The sequence below is a fragment of the Chelonoidis abingdonii genome, chromosome 1 (genome assembly GCF_003597395.2).
Source record: "Chelonoidis abingdonii isolate Lonesome George chromosome 1, CheloAbing_2.0, whole genome shotgun sequence".
In the NCBI taxonomy this organism is placed as follows: Eukaryota; Metazoa; Chordata; order Testudines; family Testudinidae; genus Chelonoidis; species Chelonoidis abingdonii.
In genome coordinates, this window is record NC_133769.1 from 129,281,345 (window position 1) to 129,299,388 (window position 18,044).

Here is an 18,044-nt window from a genome sequence, read left to right on the forward strand (position 1 = left end):
ATTATGCAAGAGGTAAGGAATCCTTTTAACAGATTACTACTATGACTAATTTATTTTTGTATATAGAATATATTATGTATTCAGCAATACTAACCCGTTTTCCTCTTTAAGATGTTGATACAGCTCAGCTTTATTGTTGACAGAGTTCAGACGACCAATAAATTCTTGGTGTTTTCTGGAATTGGCTGTATTAATCCTATTGCTCCACAAAGACAGCAAGGACATTGGCCCTAGGATTAGATTTGAAAATAGAATCAAGGTGATTTGATTAATGAATTCTCAAATATTAATTCAATATAAGTTTACAGAACAAATTATACAGTACCAGCACAGCACATTAAAGACCAATGTAAGACATGGTCCCTATCGCAAGAAACTTACACTGTAGGTTAGATGAACATGACAGCTGCAAACAGGTGGGAGGTTTAGTGGTATAAGGTTCTGAGGTTACCTTTTCCCACATTATGTTAGTTCCATATGGTTTATTTTATGGTTTCAGTACATTTGACCAAAATGGATTCTACTATTCTGTGGACATGAAGCTGGGCCAGGCTTTATGCCTATGCAGAGCAGTAAATGGATCCAAAGGAGGCAAACCCCATCCTGTTCACAACCCGTAGCAGACAAGGAATTGCTCTGCATCAATCAAACCTTGTCCCAAAGGCAGAATTGAAGCACTGGCTACTCTACTGCAATATATGGTAGTGGGGCCATCAAAGGAGGCAGTTCCTCCCCTTGATATCCCAGCCTGGTCTCTCCAGCTGATTGACAGAGTGTCAAGTGGTCACTTTCCTTTCAGCACCAGCCACTGCTGACAGCTCTGAAATACAGCTGTTCAGCCAGCAAGAATGGTGCCCCACTAGCCCCAAAAAAATCCCCACCCAGAACTGACAAGGACAGTGGGCAGCAACAGAGCGCTCTGAGCTTTCCATCAGCATTTGTTATATTGGCTGAGGCGAACCTCAGTATGCGAACTACCCCATCTCACTCTACCTTTTGCAGACTGCTCCAGGGAGTACTCTAGCTCCAGGTCTGCATACTGCAGCTCTCTCTAGAACCTTCAGACCACACCACAATATTCTATTTTACATAGCATGTCAATTAACTAACACAGTGATTTTCAACCTTTTTTCCATTTGTGGACCCCTAAAAATTGCAAATGGAAGTGTGGACCCGTTTGGAAATTCAACCAGCGGTTTGCAAACCGCCACCATAGAAGTCTTGGCCTGAAAACTGATATTTTATAAATGTTGTACATGCTCAGCAAGGCATTTGATGCAAAATGAGACAGGGCACTGAACTATGGGCATCTATGGTAATGACAATACTTCTGGGTTTGACCTGTAGGTGGGGGTATTCAAATACTTTTGATTGATCAGAAAAACAGGATGCCTTTTCTGGGATCTGAAACTTTATTTTCATAGTCACCTTTTGCGGACCCTTTAGACATAACCCGTGGACCCCCAGACCATACGTTGAAAACCACTGATCAATAGATTATACACACACAAAAATCAGAAGACATCTCTCAGAATTCACTAAAACTAACTTTCCAAATCTCTCCAACACTCAACTCTTCTGCAGTTAACACCTCACTCTAGGATAAAACAATTTTATGTCCCCTGCTAAGGCTTGTTCATTCTGTCTTAACTTGGCTTTTGTGGCCTTCTTTCCAATATAGGTGTACAGTGCATTGTATTCCACCTCTATGCCTTATTTAGCACTTTATTTTGGAGTAGTGTGTCTTTATAGAATAGAACCCTCACCAAGTAAATACATTTTATATTTTCTAGTAACTCTTCCGCTCTCCTCTGTGTTATCCTCAAGACTTTTTATTCTACATTAGTGACATCTCTATACAAGGAAATGAATTTTGAACCCAATAAATTTACTACCTAGATTAGGATGAGACTGAGATTTTTGTGCACATTGAGAAGCTACTACTCCAAATGTAATTCCACCAAAATCAGTGGGACCACATACAATGTAAGGTACTAAACACATTTAAAACTATCACAGCCTGGCCCTTGATGAACAATCAATCAATCAGATGGAACTCAGATCAGGAACATAGAGGCTTTGTGTCAGTCCCCTGAACCTTCAACCTCACAGCTCGTTTTTCATTCCTCCACCTGGACCAAAACTGTTCAACTCATAGTAAGATTCTGTTTGACCCTCTCTCACCACCCACTTTGTGTATAAAAGACTTAGCCATGACTCTCATTAGCACTGAACGATTAAATCTGCACACAGGATATTCAAGAGATGCACCTTTATCTTATTCAAGCAAATATGAACGGCTGTGACAACCATATATGAGATCTTGCAATTCACACCAATTTCACCTGACTTACTATTTTTCAAAATCTGTTGCAATCATTTTGATTTACCTTTTGTTTTTTCCACTGGAGGTATTTCATCTATTGTAATAAGAGGCTTTTTGTTGAGTGGTTCGGGAGAATCAGGAGAATCTTTTATAACTTCAGCTTCTGCCAGTTCCTCTTTTTCACGATCCAGTACACCTTTTAATCTTAAGTGGGGAAGGGAAAAAAAAAAGGTGAGACAGCAGAGAGCATCAACAACACACTTCTCGTTTTCAGTGCTCTTCAAGTTTATTCATATAACATCTGTCCTAGTATAAACAATTGCTTTTTGTTGAGAGTCACGAGATCGATGAAAATAACCAGAAAAGCCACTGGTTAAGTATTTTCTTGGATGCAATCCAAAAGGAAGTGGGAATGACCTGAAACTCAATCTCATTTCAATTAGTTACCAATATTTATATTGCACTCATTATTGTGATAATTGGTTGTGCTAGAGATTTAAAAGTGCAATTGTTGCTAACCATCCGGACAACACAAATCTACTGCTGACTCCGGGTTTGAGCCTGAACCAGTTTGCTGCCATCTGCATCCCTACCTTTGTCTCACACTAAGAGAGAAAGGAAATCATAGTATTGGACTTGACCACACGCACAGGTAGGTCTAAGGGCTTGGCTACACTTAAGAGTTAGAGTGCAATAAAGCACCAACAGCGCTATAACTCTCTCCCCGTCCACACTGGCAAGGCACATACAGCGCTGTACCTCTGCGGTTACTGCGCTGCTTGTACTCCACCTCCCCGAGAGGAATAAAGAGTATTGCGCTGCTGCTGCTCCCTGTGGCGCCAGTGTGGCCGTCCAATGCGATCTGATTGGCCTCCAGAAGTATTCGGCAGTATCCCACAATGCCTGTTCTAGCCACTCTGCTCATCAGTTCAAACTCTACTGCCCTGACCTCAGGTGACCAACTGTCAGACCCGTCCTTTAAATTCCCCAGGAATTTTAAAAATCCCCTTCCTGTTTGCTCAGCCAGGTATGGAGTGCTATCCGTGAATCTTTCCAGGACCATGCCTCCACGCGCCAAACGAGCCCCAGCATGGAGCAATGGCAAGTTGCTGGACCTCATCAGTGTTTGGGAGGAGGAAGCTGTCCAGTCCCAGCTGCGCTCCAGCCGTAGGAATTATGATACCTTTGGGCAGATATCAAGGGCCATGATGGAAAGGGGCTATGACCGGGGCACACTGCAGTGCAGAACTAAAGTGAAGGAGCTGCGGAATGCCTACCACAAAGCCCATGAGGCAAACCGCCGCTCCGGCGCTGACCCCACGACCTGCCATTTCTACAAAAAGCTGGACACGATACTTGAGGGTGACCCCACCTCCATTGTAAGCACCACCACGGATACTTCAAAGCGGGGGGAGGAGGAGGAGGAAAACGGGAGTGAAGGTGCTGGGGCAGGGGGAGACACCCTGGAATCCCTGGAGGCATGCAGCCAGGAGCTCTTCTCAAGCCAGGAGGAAGGTAGCCAGTCACAGCAGCCAGTACTTGGTGGAGGACAAACAGAAGACCAGGTTCCCGGTAAGCAGCTTTTATTTTCAGGAAGGAAATTTTTCGGGAGAGGAGGGTTAGGGCTGCATGCATGCCTAGATGCGGAATAGCACATTGATGTGGTCTATCACATCACGGTAATCTCTTTGAAAGTCTCATCCAGAACGAGGGCAATGCGCTTGCGCAGGTTTATTGGGAGAGCCACCGTGGTCCTTGTCCCAGTTAGATTAACATGTCTGCGCCACCGTGCCACGGGGGGGAAGGGGGACCATTGCTGCACACAGGCAAGCTGCATATGGGCCAGGGTGGAAGCTGCATTGCAGTAGAAGACCCTCCCTTGCTTCCCAGGTCACCCTCAGCAGCGAGATATCTTCCAGGATAAACTCCTGTGGAAAATGTTGGGACAGTGTTCAGTGTAGGTGCCCCCTGCAGCTATTGGCTCTTTCCAAGACACAGAAACCCAGAGGACAGTACAGCCCTGAAACAATCAGTCCCCCATACTCACCATTTTGGGGCTCCCGTGGGTTATTTGCGCTCCCTTTGGGATGGGAAAATTATGCTACTGTGTAGACTGTGTGTGCCTTCCTTAAGTGCGGGGGAATCATTACTCTGTCTGGTATAAACAATGCTGCCTCTGTTAAGTGTTGCATTTTGCCTTTACAGATGCAACCTTGAGATCTCAGCTGTCCGTGTTATCACCGGCTGAGAGACTGCAAAAAACTCTGAAAGAGAACGCGAAAAAGACGACATGCTGCACGAAGTGATGCATCCAACTCTTACAGAATATCAAAAAGCGCAGGAATGGTGGGAGAGTGAAAGCAGGATCTGCAAGGAAAACGCAGCGCACCGGAAGCAAAGCATGGAGCGGCTGATAAGCCTCCTGAAGTGCCAAGCGGATTCTATCCAGGTGCTTGTAGCCATGCAAGCGGAGCACTACCACCCCCACCCCGCAGCCCTTGTCCCAAAACTCTTTACCTTGTGCTCCCATGTCACCTCCAACCCACTTTCCCCAACATCTGGGTTCTTACTGCCACCAGCTGCCTCCAACACCTGTATCTTCACCAACCAGGCCTGAGAACTACGACCCTTACTGCATGGTGTTGGGGGTTGAATGCAGAGGGTATAGCCATCCTGAAGTGCAGCACTCATTGCACAGCACTCCAAACAGGACATACGCAAATCTGGGATTGTACCGTTCCCCACCCCACCCCCTTGCCCTTTCTGATTCCCAAACAGTTGTGTGTCAATAAATGAATTTTCTTTTCAATAAATGGATTTTTTGGCTTTGAAAACATTCTTTATTATTGAATAAAGTAAAAGATACCTTAGCCCAGGAAAGAAACAAGCACTGCAAATCAGCTTAGCAAATAGATTCCTACTAACATTGTAACCACTGCACTTCACTCCCATGCAGAGCACCAAACATTACTCTTGGTTTTCAGCCTCAGATTGCTCCATCAAGGCATCCCTAATCCTTGCAGCGCTGCGCTGGACCCCTCTAATAACCCTGCTCTCTGGCTGTGCAAATTCAGCCTCCAGGCGTTGAACCTCGGAGGTCCATGCCTGACTGAATCTTTCACCCTTCTCTTCACAAATATTATGGAGGGTACAGCACGTGGATATAACCCCAGGGATACTGTTTTTGCCCAAGTCCAGCTTCTCATACAGAGATTGTCAGTGACCCTTCAAACGGCCAAAAGCACGCTCCACAGTCATTCGGCACCAGCTCAGCCTGTAGTTGAGCCGTTCCTTGCTGCTGTCAAGGCTCCTTGTGTATGGTTTCATGAGCCCCGGCATTAACAGGTAAGCGGGGTCTCCAAGGATCAAAATGGTCATTTTGACGTCCCCTATTGTGATCTTCCCCTCTGGGAAAAAAGTCCTGGCCTGCAGCTTCCTGAACAGGCCAGTGTTCCGAAAGATGCACGCATTATGCACCTTTCCGGGCCAACCTGCATTAATGTCAATGAAACACTCACGGTGATCCACAAGCACCTGGAGAACCACAGAGAAATACCGCTTCCAATTAACGTACTCGGATGCTAGGTCAGGTGGTGCCAGAATAGGAATATGTGTCCCATCTCTCTCCCCTCCACAGTTAGGGAAACCCATTTGTGCAAAGGCATCCACAATGTCCTGCACATTCCCCAGAGTCACAGTTCTTCTTAGCAGGATGCTATTAATGGCCCTGCAAACTTGCATCAACACTATTCCAACGGTCTACTTTCCCACTCCAAACTGGTTTTCGACCGATTGGTAGCTTTCTGGAGTTGCCAGCTTCCAGATTGCAATAGCCACCCGCTTCTCCACCCGCAGGGCAGCTCTCAATCTCGTGTCCTTGCGCCACAGGGTGGGGGCGAGCTCCTCACACAGTCCTACGAAAGTGGCTTTTCTCATCCGAAAGTTCTGCAGCCGCTGCTCGTCATCCCAGACTTGCATGACGATGTGATCCCACCACTCAGTGCTTGTCTCCTAAGCCCAAAAGTGGCATTCCACGGTGCTGAGCATGTCCGTGAATGCCACAAGCAATTTTGTGTTGTATGCGTTACATGACTCGCTATCATCGTCGGACTCCTCACTGTCACTTTGGATCTTAAGGAACAGCTCAACTGCCAAATGTGACGTGCTGGCGAGATTCGTCAGCATACTCGTCAGCAGTTCAGGCTCCATTTCCCGCAGACCAAAATGGAACACAGATCGCGCTGCACAGAAACCATTGAAAGATGGCACCAAATGTGGACGGAAACACAGGGACTGCTGGGATGCGAAGCGATGCATCACGGGGCATTGGGACAGGACCCAGAATGCCCCGCACCCCCCGCACCCTTCCCACAAACCATAGCGCCAGAATGGGAAGAGGTGCTCTGTGGGATAGCTGCCCATAATGCACTGCTCCCACTGCCGCTGCAAGTGCCGCAAATATGGCCACGACAGTGCACTGGCAGCTGTCAGTGTGAACAGGCTGCAGTGCTTTCCCTACTCAGCTGTACGAAGACAGGTTTAACTCACAGTGCTGTACAGCTGCCATACCCTAAGTATCGTCAGCATGCTCACAACACTGCAGGACAAAACATCCATCTTCCCTAGTGGCCGTGCACGCACATAGAACAGCACATACAAGTTGAGCTTAGAGCTGATTAACCATTTTTTCTGAGTCTCAACTTTATGACTTCTTTAGAAGAGACGTTTGAAAGGGGAGGGAAAAAAAAATATACAAGAAATTCATGACTAGACAGATTAACTGATCCTTCATGATCATGTGTCATATCAGCTAACAGGACAACTTTTTGTTTCTTAAGGCATAGAAAGCTGGTCGATAATCAATAAATCTTGATGCTCATCTACACAAAACTCAGCACAGAGAAACCTGGAGCATCTAAATGTCTATCAGCCAGAGTTCAGGATAAATGAAATTCATTTGTCTATAGTTTTCAGTCTCACTTCATTTTAGGGTTTGTTTACACAAAGTTATTAACAGATGTAGTATGTTACGGACAGATATATATCTAAACAGTAGAAAGTGCTATAGATAGTGAAGTCAAAGTCAAGCAACTTACTGTTATTTTGGCCATTATAAAAATTGATTAAACATTACAAAACATGCATCTTCTTATCTCCCTTCTAAACTACTTATAAGTGTACCCTTAATATAAGCATGAAACTAAATGTCATATTTGGGAAACTTATCTTAACATCAGATAACTGGGGTATCGATATTTATACTTACACTTACATGTGTGCCTTTTATAAACAAGCTAAAATCATGTTAGTTAAATCAATCACTTAACCCTTTAAAAATTCAAGCGCTAGACTGTGCTGCATATGCCGCATTACATACTAGTACGTGAAAGCATATATCAATTCAGAAAATTCACCTCTCTGATTCCTGCCAGGGTTTTTCCAGTTCATAATCTTTTCCTGATTTCTCTGACTTGTCTTCTTTTTCTTCTCTCTTCCTCCCTCGTTTCTTGCGCTCCTCTTCTTCAGGAGGTTTGCTCCTGCAAGCCAGGAGACACTCCAAGACTCGCTGGTGTTTATCCGAGTTACTTATATGCGCTCTAACAAGGGTCTCCAATTCATTCCACATAATCCGGTATTGTTCATCTCTATCCACAGGCACAAAATAAAACCTTCACATATTTACACACACACAGACACTCTCTCTCTCTCCCCCTCCACCTTGTAAGAGCCATTTATGCATTAAATAATCAAGGTTCAAAACAGTTACTGTCTTGTAGATTGAGCCTAAGTTTTTAAAAGAAGTCTCAGTAAAGTAGGTTTTCTCCAACTCCCTTTTACTGGAATTCTCATCACTTTGGATTGTTTCATTCTTGGAAGCATCAGAGCTGCATAGTATGTGGACATGCTCAGTTGCTTCCAACAAACCTGAATTTATAATTAAATCTAATACCCTAATCTCCCCTTGAGTCATAATCATCAATTTCCCTGGGTCAAAGCTATTGTAGAGACGTTGCCAAAACCTATTAAAGTCACTTGAGCCAATCAACTCAAGAGGCAAGAAGAAACTCTCTTTTTCAATGTTGGGACAGGTAGAAATCCATCTGTTCATTGTCAGATTCAAATGAATTTTAATATTTTTCTCTTAGACAGACATTAAAGACAAAATATTAGAGAATTATTGTAATATAACACTACAGAATTGAATAGTTCAAGTATCTTTTGTAGTTGACTTTTTTTCATACTCAGGAAACCATCCTACCTAGGATTAGATTGATGTACAATAAATGCAGATCATTATTCCAATGGATGGGATATCATAGACTTCCAAATCTGTTGTAAGGGAAGTTTCATCTCTTATATAAAATGTTTCAACAATGGTATGACGACTACTTTTAAGATAATCAAATATTAAAAATACTTTAAATATACTTTGGAAGTGTCTGGTTTCCATGAGTCCAGTGGTGACCTGCATTTCCTCTGTTCTAACCTACATGAGGCTCAAGATGGTGTTTTCTGTGTGATATTTTTTCCCGTTAAAAAATGTCTTAAATATAATAAAAATATTATTCTTTGTAAGATGTGATTGAACCTGTTTCCAGTTACAACTGAGTTTTTTTTTTTTTTTTTTTTTTTTTTTAACAACATGAAACCAGGGGAATAGGATTACAGCTTTAAATTATGCAGCCAAACAATATACAACATTTATTTTGCACACGTAAGTAGTTTAGTGGACTCTAAATTACCTTTGATTGTCCAACTTAAAATACAAAGTTCATCTGGAATGTATGCAGATGTGATATATTTTTTGCAAAAAGTACAATAAAATTAATAAATGTTAAACCTTTTTGGACCCTTTCCCCTGGTACCAACTGTTGAAATTGGCAGTGGATCATTTTTCCTCTCCATATCTACCAAGTTGTATATTGTTTTCTGACAATTCAGCACATCCTCATCTGTCAGAGCTTCTTTCACAATAACACTGGCTAATGGCACTACCTTCAAGACAAAACAAAACAGAACAAAATCTGCATTTAGTTGGTGGGCTGGGATTTAGAAGTATATTTGAGCTTGACATTAAAATACAAAAATCCTTTAATCTACATTTTGAAGTGTCCCCAGCATGCATTACTATATGAAGTCTCCCACTTAACCCAACAGCTTTGCATTCAACTCAATTCTATGTAATGGGAGACATTTGGGTACAGAGTTATAGTTGTAAAATATACACAAAGTACTTAATCAAAAGTGAAAGCCAAAACCTTATTCTAACTGATTTTGTTTTTGTTGATTTTTCTATAGTGTGCTATCAGCTATGCAGTTTTTACTGATATTAACTCTTTAAGTACAGTTTTAAAAACTTACTCCAGAACAGAACAGAACAGAAAAGTTACAAATCCATGATCACTTACAGCCTGCATGTTGAAGATGGTGGTTTGCGAAATAATCATAGGCCAGTAACGAGTATGTTTCTCTAATTGATCTTTTGCTCGTTCCAAAGGAATCTCAAGACTTCCATCGATCTTATATCTGGGGTCTAGAAAAGGAGTTAATCTGTTTTCCCTCATAAATTCACCAAAATCCTAATGATAACCAAACAAGATAAAATTAGGAACTTCTCTAATAAAGTAACTTTCATTGAATGGGTCAAAACATTACCTCCATTATGAATACAGAAAGGAAAAGGAATGTAGCCCTAAAAACTATAGGTCTGTGTTCAATATTCGTATTAGCAATTCTACTTTGAATTCATATAGAAAGCATTTAAGGAAGAGGTTTGTCAAATCTTAACTTCATGAAACCTTAACTTCAAAAAACTGTAGGACATGGGAACAAATGCTCTGCTTTGGATTGGTAATAACGAATTACATATGTTAAAGTTTTATTCTGTTTGTTTACAGTCCACTTTTTGCTAATGTGCACTGAATGCAGAAGATATCAAGTTAAAAAGAGTAAAATGAGTTTCTTTAGAGTGCCCCCTCCACACCTGAGTCTATACGCTCCAGCTCTTTTTTATCTGTTCAATCCAGCTATTCTCAAAGACCCTCATTATGACAATTATCCTTCTTATAGAGGGCTGGGTGCAGGGCTATATGGATCCAGTCCACTTCAAACCTTTGTTGAGATCAACAGTGTTTAAAAAGAGTAATCAATGAGAGTATTTCAGACAGTTCATATTGCCTACAGCATGCAAGCACAGATATGGGATAGCGACAGAAAGTTTCTATAAAGTGGTCATATGTGTGTGTCAATAAATGCTGACTATCAATAACAGAATGAAGAAATAGTTGATCTAGGTGTGCTTTCTTTTTTTAAATAAGTGACCTAAATTTCTTACGGTACAGAATGTCTGTTTCAACTCACCTCACTCCTCACCCCTGAATTCTGATGAATTGTTGAGTAAAACTAAAAATATAAAATAGTAGTATCTTACTGTAATCCTGTAGTCTGTGACTCTCCCACCACATCCTTCGCTAATTGAAGGGGGATCTTCTAGAATTGATCGAGAACTGCTCAATACATGCAGGAAAATCTCTCCTCCGTGGCTACTAAGCATGTGGCTAATTACTTTAGAACCAGACTTGCGTGGTTGTTCCAACAAAACGGAACGACCTATTAAAATTGAGATCAGTTTGATTAGCTACTGAGTACAGCAATTTACATTTAAAGGTATTCTACAGGTTTATATTTAACCACTCAGCCACCCAACCCCCAGCGGTGTTAAGCAAATATAGGTCTCTTACTAAACTCAAATTAGAAGATCTACAATTGTTTCCTATAGAACTTTAATTCCTGTCTTTAGATAGGCTATTATGGGACACAGCACTCTTCTTGCATTATATAGAAAGAGCCCAAACTATGTACTTTATTTGTTACCTTTTGATCATTCAGAAAATATAGTTCTTATGGAGATAAATGTTTGTAAAAAGTAATGAAAGTCTTATACTGTATTTGGATCATTATTTTCAATAGTTTACAATATACCTTTGTCAACCAAGCAGTGACCCAAACACATACCTTGTTCTCACTGAAGACTAAGGATATGGTAAATATACAGTTTAAAAAACTATCTTGTGTATTATTTGAGCACTAGGGTCTCTTAAATTTCTTTGTTTCAAGGGACACTTTTTCATGTTCACAAAAGTCAAAAATAGCTTATTTTCTTGAAATTAAGAGTATGCATGAGAAAACTCTACTAAATATATCCTTTTGAGGGTGAAGGTTATGGTAACAGTTGAATGATAAACTGACTAACCAAATCCTTGGTTGACCTCAATGCTAATTAGTATGTCAGTTTCAAGCAGGCAAAATGCCCTCTTAGTATATGAAAATAAATGTAGGAAGTCACATGATTACCTAATTGGATCAACTGTGGGTGGTAAAGATAGTAGTCACCAATACTTCATTCTGTCCTGATTGCTGACAGCTGCCTATCTTCTCTATATATGACAGAATATATCATTGCTACCTTAGCTCAAAACTGGATTACACTTAAAATCAAAGTTAGCAAGTTTACAAAGTTGAATAGCAGGGAAGGTATTTTTTAATCTCGTGAATAAGAGACAGTGAAGGAAAGAGGAATACACTGAGAAGTTCCTATTCTGTTATGAATCTCTGCTGCATGTTTCAGAGAAACTTGCAAATGCTTGGCAATTTAGAACAATTTCCACTTAACTTACAAGAGCAAGAAAACCTATTTTCCAGTTTTCTGATGGAAGAACCCTTAGTTATTACATTTCTATTTGGAAAGAATACTCAACACTATTAAGCATTGTGATCAAACATATTATCAGCCATACTGTAATTCAAGAACAGATGTAATATTAAAATAAATGTATATTACTAAACACAGAACCTATGTTGGGATTTAGAAAAAAAACAACTATCAGGATTCCTCTCTTTCCCATCTCTTCTCCCCTTTTCTAGGTTTAGAGTCAAATTGTAATTTTTATTCCATTTGCATTCAAATATAGTTATCAGTCTAGATGCTTGTTGGACTATCCTGCTTCTGCATTACTGTCCTTTACACAGATTAGGTGTTAATATGACATTGGTAATAATGTGAATATCTAACTTTTTAACATTTTGTACAACGTGGATATACCTACATACTTTTAAAAATGGATTTTCAACATTAACAATTTTTAAAATATGTTTAACCAAGAAAACAATTTACCATTGAGAAGAAAGTTTGTAAGACAGGAGGAAGGTCGGCTATTTACATCAACAGGTGAGATTCTGTATGCTCCAGTGCAATAATGTAATTCTGAAAAATAAAATGCAAAAAGGTTTTTAGCTTAGTTCCAAAGATAGAAAACACCACACTACACAGAGGGTCTGAAGCTACTCTCTTACAAAATGCCTAAATTCTTTCCTGGGTGCTGGCTGGTGAGTCTTGCTCACATGCTCGGGGTTTAACTGATCAACATATTTGGGGTCGGGAAGGAATTTTCCTCCAGGGCAGATTGGCAGAGGCCCTGGAGGTTTTTTGCCGTCCTCTGCAGCATGGGGCATGGGTCACTTGCTGGAGGATTCTCTGCAGCTTGAGGTCTTCAAACCACAATTTGAGGACTTCATAACTCAGACATAGGTTAGGTTGTTATGAAGTGGAATGGGTAGATGCTGTTGGCCGTCCATTGGGCAGGAGGTAACATATGATCAACTAATGTCCCTCTGACCTTAAAGTCTATAAATTAGTTGAAATGATTTTTTGTGAAATTTCTTGAGGGAGGGAGGGAAGAAAAGAAGCGGCAGAGCAATGTTACTGAGAGAATTACAAATACATTACAAACTGCTGATTGCCAGAACCACAAGAAAACTAAAAGAGGGAAAAGACAAACTACGCACTAGGAAATTACAGAACCACTTTAGTTATGCGAACAAGGCAGTTTGTTCGTAGCAGAGAGAAAAATCCTGGTTCCCCTCTCTCCTACATAAAAAGGTCAGTGATAGCCAGCCAGGAGCATTCAGGTCTGACAACGATACTAACTAACACGTACAGCTGCCAAATCACGCAGTAGAGTTGCAGCCTGTTTGAGCCTGCGGTTTAAAGGTAGAGCTGTGCAAAGACACTGGGTATAGGAACAAAAGGAGAGGAACTGTAGTGCAATCACCAGGGAATAATATTTCTAATTTTGGATGCCATTGGGGCGGGGGAGGGGGGGGGGACCTAGTGCAGGACAGAAAGTGTTTCACAAACATGTACAGAAAAATACAGTACCTACCAACACTGTTTGTTCGTGGCGTGCACCATTTTAATGTTACAGTTTCTTTAAATGTACCCTCTCTGCTATTGCCACCTATATGATTATCACCTGCAACATCAAGATAGAGAAAATGTACCATAATAAATTAGTCAGTAGTCTTTGGTTCATTACATTACAGAATACAAAAATCTAGCAATTATAACCTTATATAAATATATGATGGCACTGCACAAACCTCCTATTATTTGAATGAGAGGGTTTAATGCACAAAATGTCTTATCTGGAATCTGAACTTGATTTTGGAAAGAGAACATGATGATTTTTTAAAAAGTAAATATTCAAAATAAGCTTCAAAACATCCCCTAACCCAGAAGTTTTCAGAAGTAACATTTACAATTGTAAACTTTGCAGTACAGACAAAATTGGGTGTAAGAAACCATGCATGCAAAATACATACGTGTTCAAGTAGGCACGTTCAACATAACAGCCACTTTGAGGCTCCTGAAAAGGTGTTCCTCTAAGTCTCATTTTATTATTTAAAGCAAAAATATATTTACAATACTTTTATAATTATAACAGGACAAGAAGTTTATTTTTAAAATGTCTAATACATTCAAAGGATGGATAATGGCCTTCTGTGCAAAAATTCTGCACTTTCTTTGTTTTGAACTGAGCAGTTATAATTAAAATTTTATTTTAAACAGCACATCCCAAAAATCGTACCTGAAAATATCTCTCAAGAACACATTTGACAAGTTGTATTGCTTTCTTCCCTTTTGCAAAAAAAACAGTAGGTATTGTTCTCAATCTCTTTATCCTTTCTTGTCCAATGCAAACACCTCTCATCATGTAGTTCTGGCCATGTGTATTAAGATACATTGCTAAAACACTTCCTCACAACCATCTTATTTACAGCTGGTCTGACAGGAAGCAGTGAATTACAGGAAGGCAATAAAATACATAGACATATCATAATACTTCCAAGACAATGCGGCAGATTCTTGCTAATTAGTGCTTTGCAAACCTGAACTTCCAATAATCTGCACACACTAAGGAAAGGTAAGTTTTACATGAACTTTCAAATCACTGGTGTTGCCACTTACAAAATATACTTCAAAATATTACACTCCAGAGCAGGGGTCGGCAACCTTTCAGAAGTGGTGTGCCAGGTCTTAATTTATGCACTCTGATTTAAGGTTTCGCGTGCCAGTAATACATTTTAACGTTTTTTGAAGGTTTCTTTCTATAAGTCTATAATATATAAATAAACTATTGTTGTATGTAAAGTAAATAAGGTTTTTAAAATGTTTAAGAAGCTTCATTTAAAATTAAATTAAAATGCAGAGTCCCCCAGACCGGTGGCCAGGACCCAGGCAGTGTGAATGCCACTGAAAATCATCTCACGTGCTGCCTTTGGCACCTGTGCCATAGGTTGCCTACCCCTGCTCCAGACCAATAACTCATGGCTGAACTAGATGCAAGAGTCAATGGGTATATATTGGGTTATGCAGGAGGTCAGACTAAGTGATAAACACAGTCCATTCCGAATATGAAATCACAGAAAAGTACTAATGGGTCTTGCATGATCTATCCTTTACTTCTACAAGCAGTCTTTACCCACAAAAAAAAAAAATTACACTGAAGTCAACCCTGCAGGTTGCTGTTAAGGATAAGATAATGGCAATACTTTTAGATATTCAAACAGAGATCTTCTAAAGAACGTCAGTCAGATCTATTTAATCTCAAATATGCAGCAGCCACAATGCCTTAAAAAAAAAAGTCTGGTTCAAATTGCCACTTTCCTGGTCAGAGTTAATGTTTTTAAAATTGGAAATGCGGCCTAGTTTGCTCTCTCCTGTCCAATATATTCCTATAGACGAGCTTGAAAAATTCATTTTGCTTCATAAACTTGTCCAAGTAAACTTTCCCAGGTGAGTATCAATTGACTTCTACAGAATCTAGGCTTCTGTTTATAGCTGCAAAGAGAACATTTTAAATCTGGCCAGGAAATATACACTGTTGTCCTGCTTTTCTACAGACAGACTCCATCTGTGATGCTTCTCACAGCTTTCTCAAACTGCAGCAGACTGAAAACTTAAAAGAGTACTAGCAGTGTGGTGGGGCAGCTGCCCCACACAGGGAGAAGGAGGGGTTAAAAGCAGCACCAGGGAGGCTGCACAGAACCCACACATCAGGAAAGGGCCTATTGAGCTCATGGATGGGGGAAGGCTTGCTGGAGCAGCCAATCAGGGCCAGCGAGAGTTGTATATAAAGGGCTCTTCAGCCAAGCAGAGGGGAGTCTCTCCCTGGAAGGCAACGGAGGAGGACTGGCTGAAGAAACGCCATAGATAGAGCAGTGCTGGGCAGGAGCAGCAGAGCGTGAGGGTGAGCTGCTGGCTGACTGCTGCCAGGCTGGGGCCTTGCAATAAGGGCTGAGAGCGGGCTAGGGCTACAGGGGAAGCAGCCCAGGGAAAATAGGCAGCAAACTGCAGGAGGGCAGTAGATTGCTGCTGGCTATTTGGTCCCTGGTTTGGGACCCAGATGAGCAGGCGTGCCTGGGTTCCCTCCACTTGTACCCCACTTGCCAATGAGGAGGTGGCCGATATCCAGACTGCAGTTTGCCCCTGAGGCGAGGGGCTAGACCTTGGACTGCAGTTGGCTGCTGAGGCAAGTGGTGGGACTAAGGACTGCTAGTCCTCTGGAAGGGGGGAAGATACCGGTGTGGTGGCACAGCTGGAGGACCATGCGCAGAAGAGGACGCTGTGGTCCGGGGAGCGACGTGGGTCCAAAAAGTGGAGACAGTAGTGACAGCAGGTGTGACCCCACTAAGGTGAAGGCAGACCATGGAAGGGCCAAGAGCTAATTCTCAGGATGGCCAGCAGGAAGCACCGCGGTGGTAAGTCCTGCCCCCTTACAAGCACTATCACTAAATAAATTCAGAACCCTGGATCAGTTTCACTGTCCTGCTGGTTGGGAAGAGAGCAGTGTAGGGAAGTACCTTGTTCATCTTTGCAAAAAGGCTTTCAGGTGAGAATGATCCTTCCAGAAGCCAAAGGCTTACTGAGGGCATTTCAATTTTTCAGACACCTGACATCTCCCAGCCACAGGATGATATAAAAGATGGAGTCCCAAGCAGGTTTCAAAGACAGTATGCCATTAGAAAACCCTGCACTCCCACCTTTCTCAGTAGCTGGGAGGGGAGGGGGCCAAAGGGTGTAGGCCTCCATATATATAGATTTACACAGAGAAACAAAGAAAAACCCACATTTTACTGAATGGACTGTGGATGAAAAGAAAGGGGGTGGGGGGGAGAAAAGAGGATGCAGAAGCAATTTTATTATTCATTTAAGTTCAGAAGACAAGAAAATACATGTCCAGATCAATATAAATGCATTATTATTAAAGATACAATTCTGTCACGGAGGTCATGGATTCTGTGACTTTCTAGGACTTCTGGGCCTGAGCAGCAGCCAGCCCTAGGGCTGTCCAAGCAGCGGCTGGCGGTTGGATCAGCCCCCCTGAGGCTGGAGCAGCAGCAGGCTGGAGCAACTGCAAGCCCTGGCAGTGCTTTATTTGTCCATCCCCCTGCCCCAGGATGTTTTTAGTAAAAGTCAGGGACAAGTTGCATGCATCCATGAATTTTTGTTTATTGCCCACGAGTTGTCCCTGACTTTTACTAGAGACCTGTGATAGAATCTTAACCTTAATTATTGTACACCCCATCATCTCTCTCTTCCCTTGCTGCTTCAATTAAAGACAAAACTGAATAACATTTTTGATTACACATCACTCAAATGCTTTGACAGAATAATTGTAAAAGACAATTAGGTAATTTCTCCCTCACAGTAACCCAAGGTAATTCAATCTGTTTCTAAAACACCAACACATCTCATTAAAACCCGCCATCCACTTACCCCCAGGTCAGATGGTTCTAAATGAAAAGGGTGGGATATTTGCTTCATATCTTTCAATATTTTAAAGGTGAAAGTTTGTATCTGCTCAAAGTGATGAAAATGTTTTAGTTAAAGCCAATTTTGGCCTTCCAGTATTTGTACACTAAATTAGAGCTCAGACAGCAAAACCCTGTTTCTAGACCACAAGTATTCTACATGGCAAAGCTGTTCAAACTAAATATATTTCTAAATTGCACTCGAGTTGGGTTGAACTTTATCAGAGGATAGTAAGAGATGAAACCAAAAGCTAAAGATCATACTGGAAGAGAAAAAACTGTGGGAGAATACGGTTCAATTCTCAAATCATCTCTGTCAATTTTAAGAGGAAAGAATTACTGTTCAGCCTAATAGACTGCACTTGTCAGTATTCTACAAGAAATTTAATCTAGCATACCCAGATGTACATCAAAGAGGATGATACTTTCCTATGCACATTTGATTGTCTCAAATTTTTGGAAACAAGTCTGTGTGTCTGTCAGTGAAGTAACTGGTTGCCATATTTATTTAGACACTGACATGCAGCTACCTGGATAGAGAATACTCCTTATAACATCAAAGAGA

The 18,044-nt window shown here is 41.3% G+C and overlaps 1 protein-coding gene across 12 annotated transcripts in view; it reads right to left on the minus strand.

Annotated features, from left to right (window-relative positions):
* INTS13 (integrator complex subunit 13) overlaps positions 1 to 18,044 on the minus strand; it is a 38,481-nt gene that overhangs the window by 2,094 nt on the left and 18,343 nt on the right. For 8 of the 12 annotated variants that reach the window (XM_032767287.2, XM_032767288.2, XM_075070080.1 and 5 more), the window contains 8 exons: positions 13,549 to 13,638; positions 12,501 to 12,590; positions 10,758 to 10,936; positions 9,736 to 9,906; positions 9,168 to 9,322; positions 7,741 to 7,971; positions 2,391 to 2,530; positions 95 to 230 (listed from right to left, as the gene is read on the minus strand). In XM_032767287.2, the coding sequence (XP_032623178.1) occupies positions 95 to 230; positions 2,391 to 2,530; positions 7,741 to 7,971; positions 9,168 to 9,322; positions 9,736 to 9,906; positions 10,758 to 10,936; positions 12,501 to 12,590; positions 13,549 to 13,638 (1,192 nt within the window). Of the gene's footprint in view, positions 1 to 94; positions 231 to 2,390; positions 2,531 to 7,740; positions 7,972 to 9,167; positions 9,323 to 9,731; positions 9,907 to 10,757; positions 10,937 to 12,500; positions 12,591 to 13,548; positions 13,639 to 18,044 lie in introns of all 12 variants that reach the window. The other 4 variants (XM_075070108.1, XM_075070094.1, XM_075070103.1 and 1 more) reach the window with 1 other exon arrangement.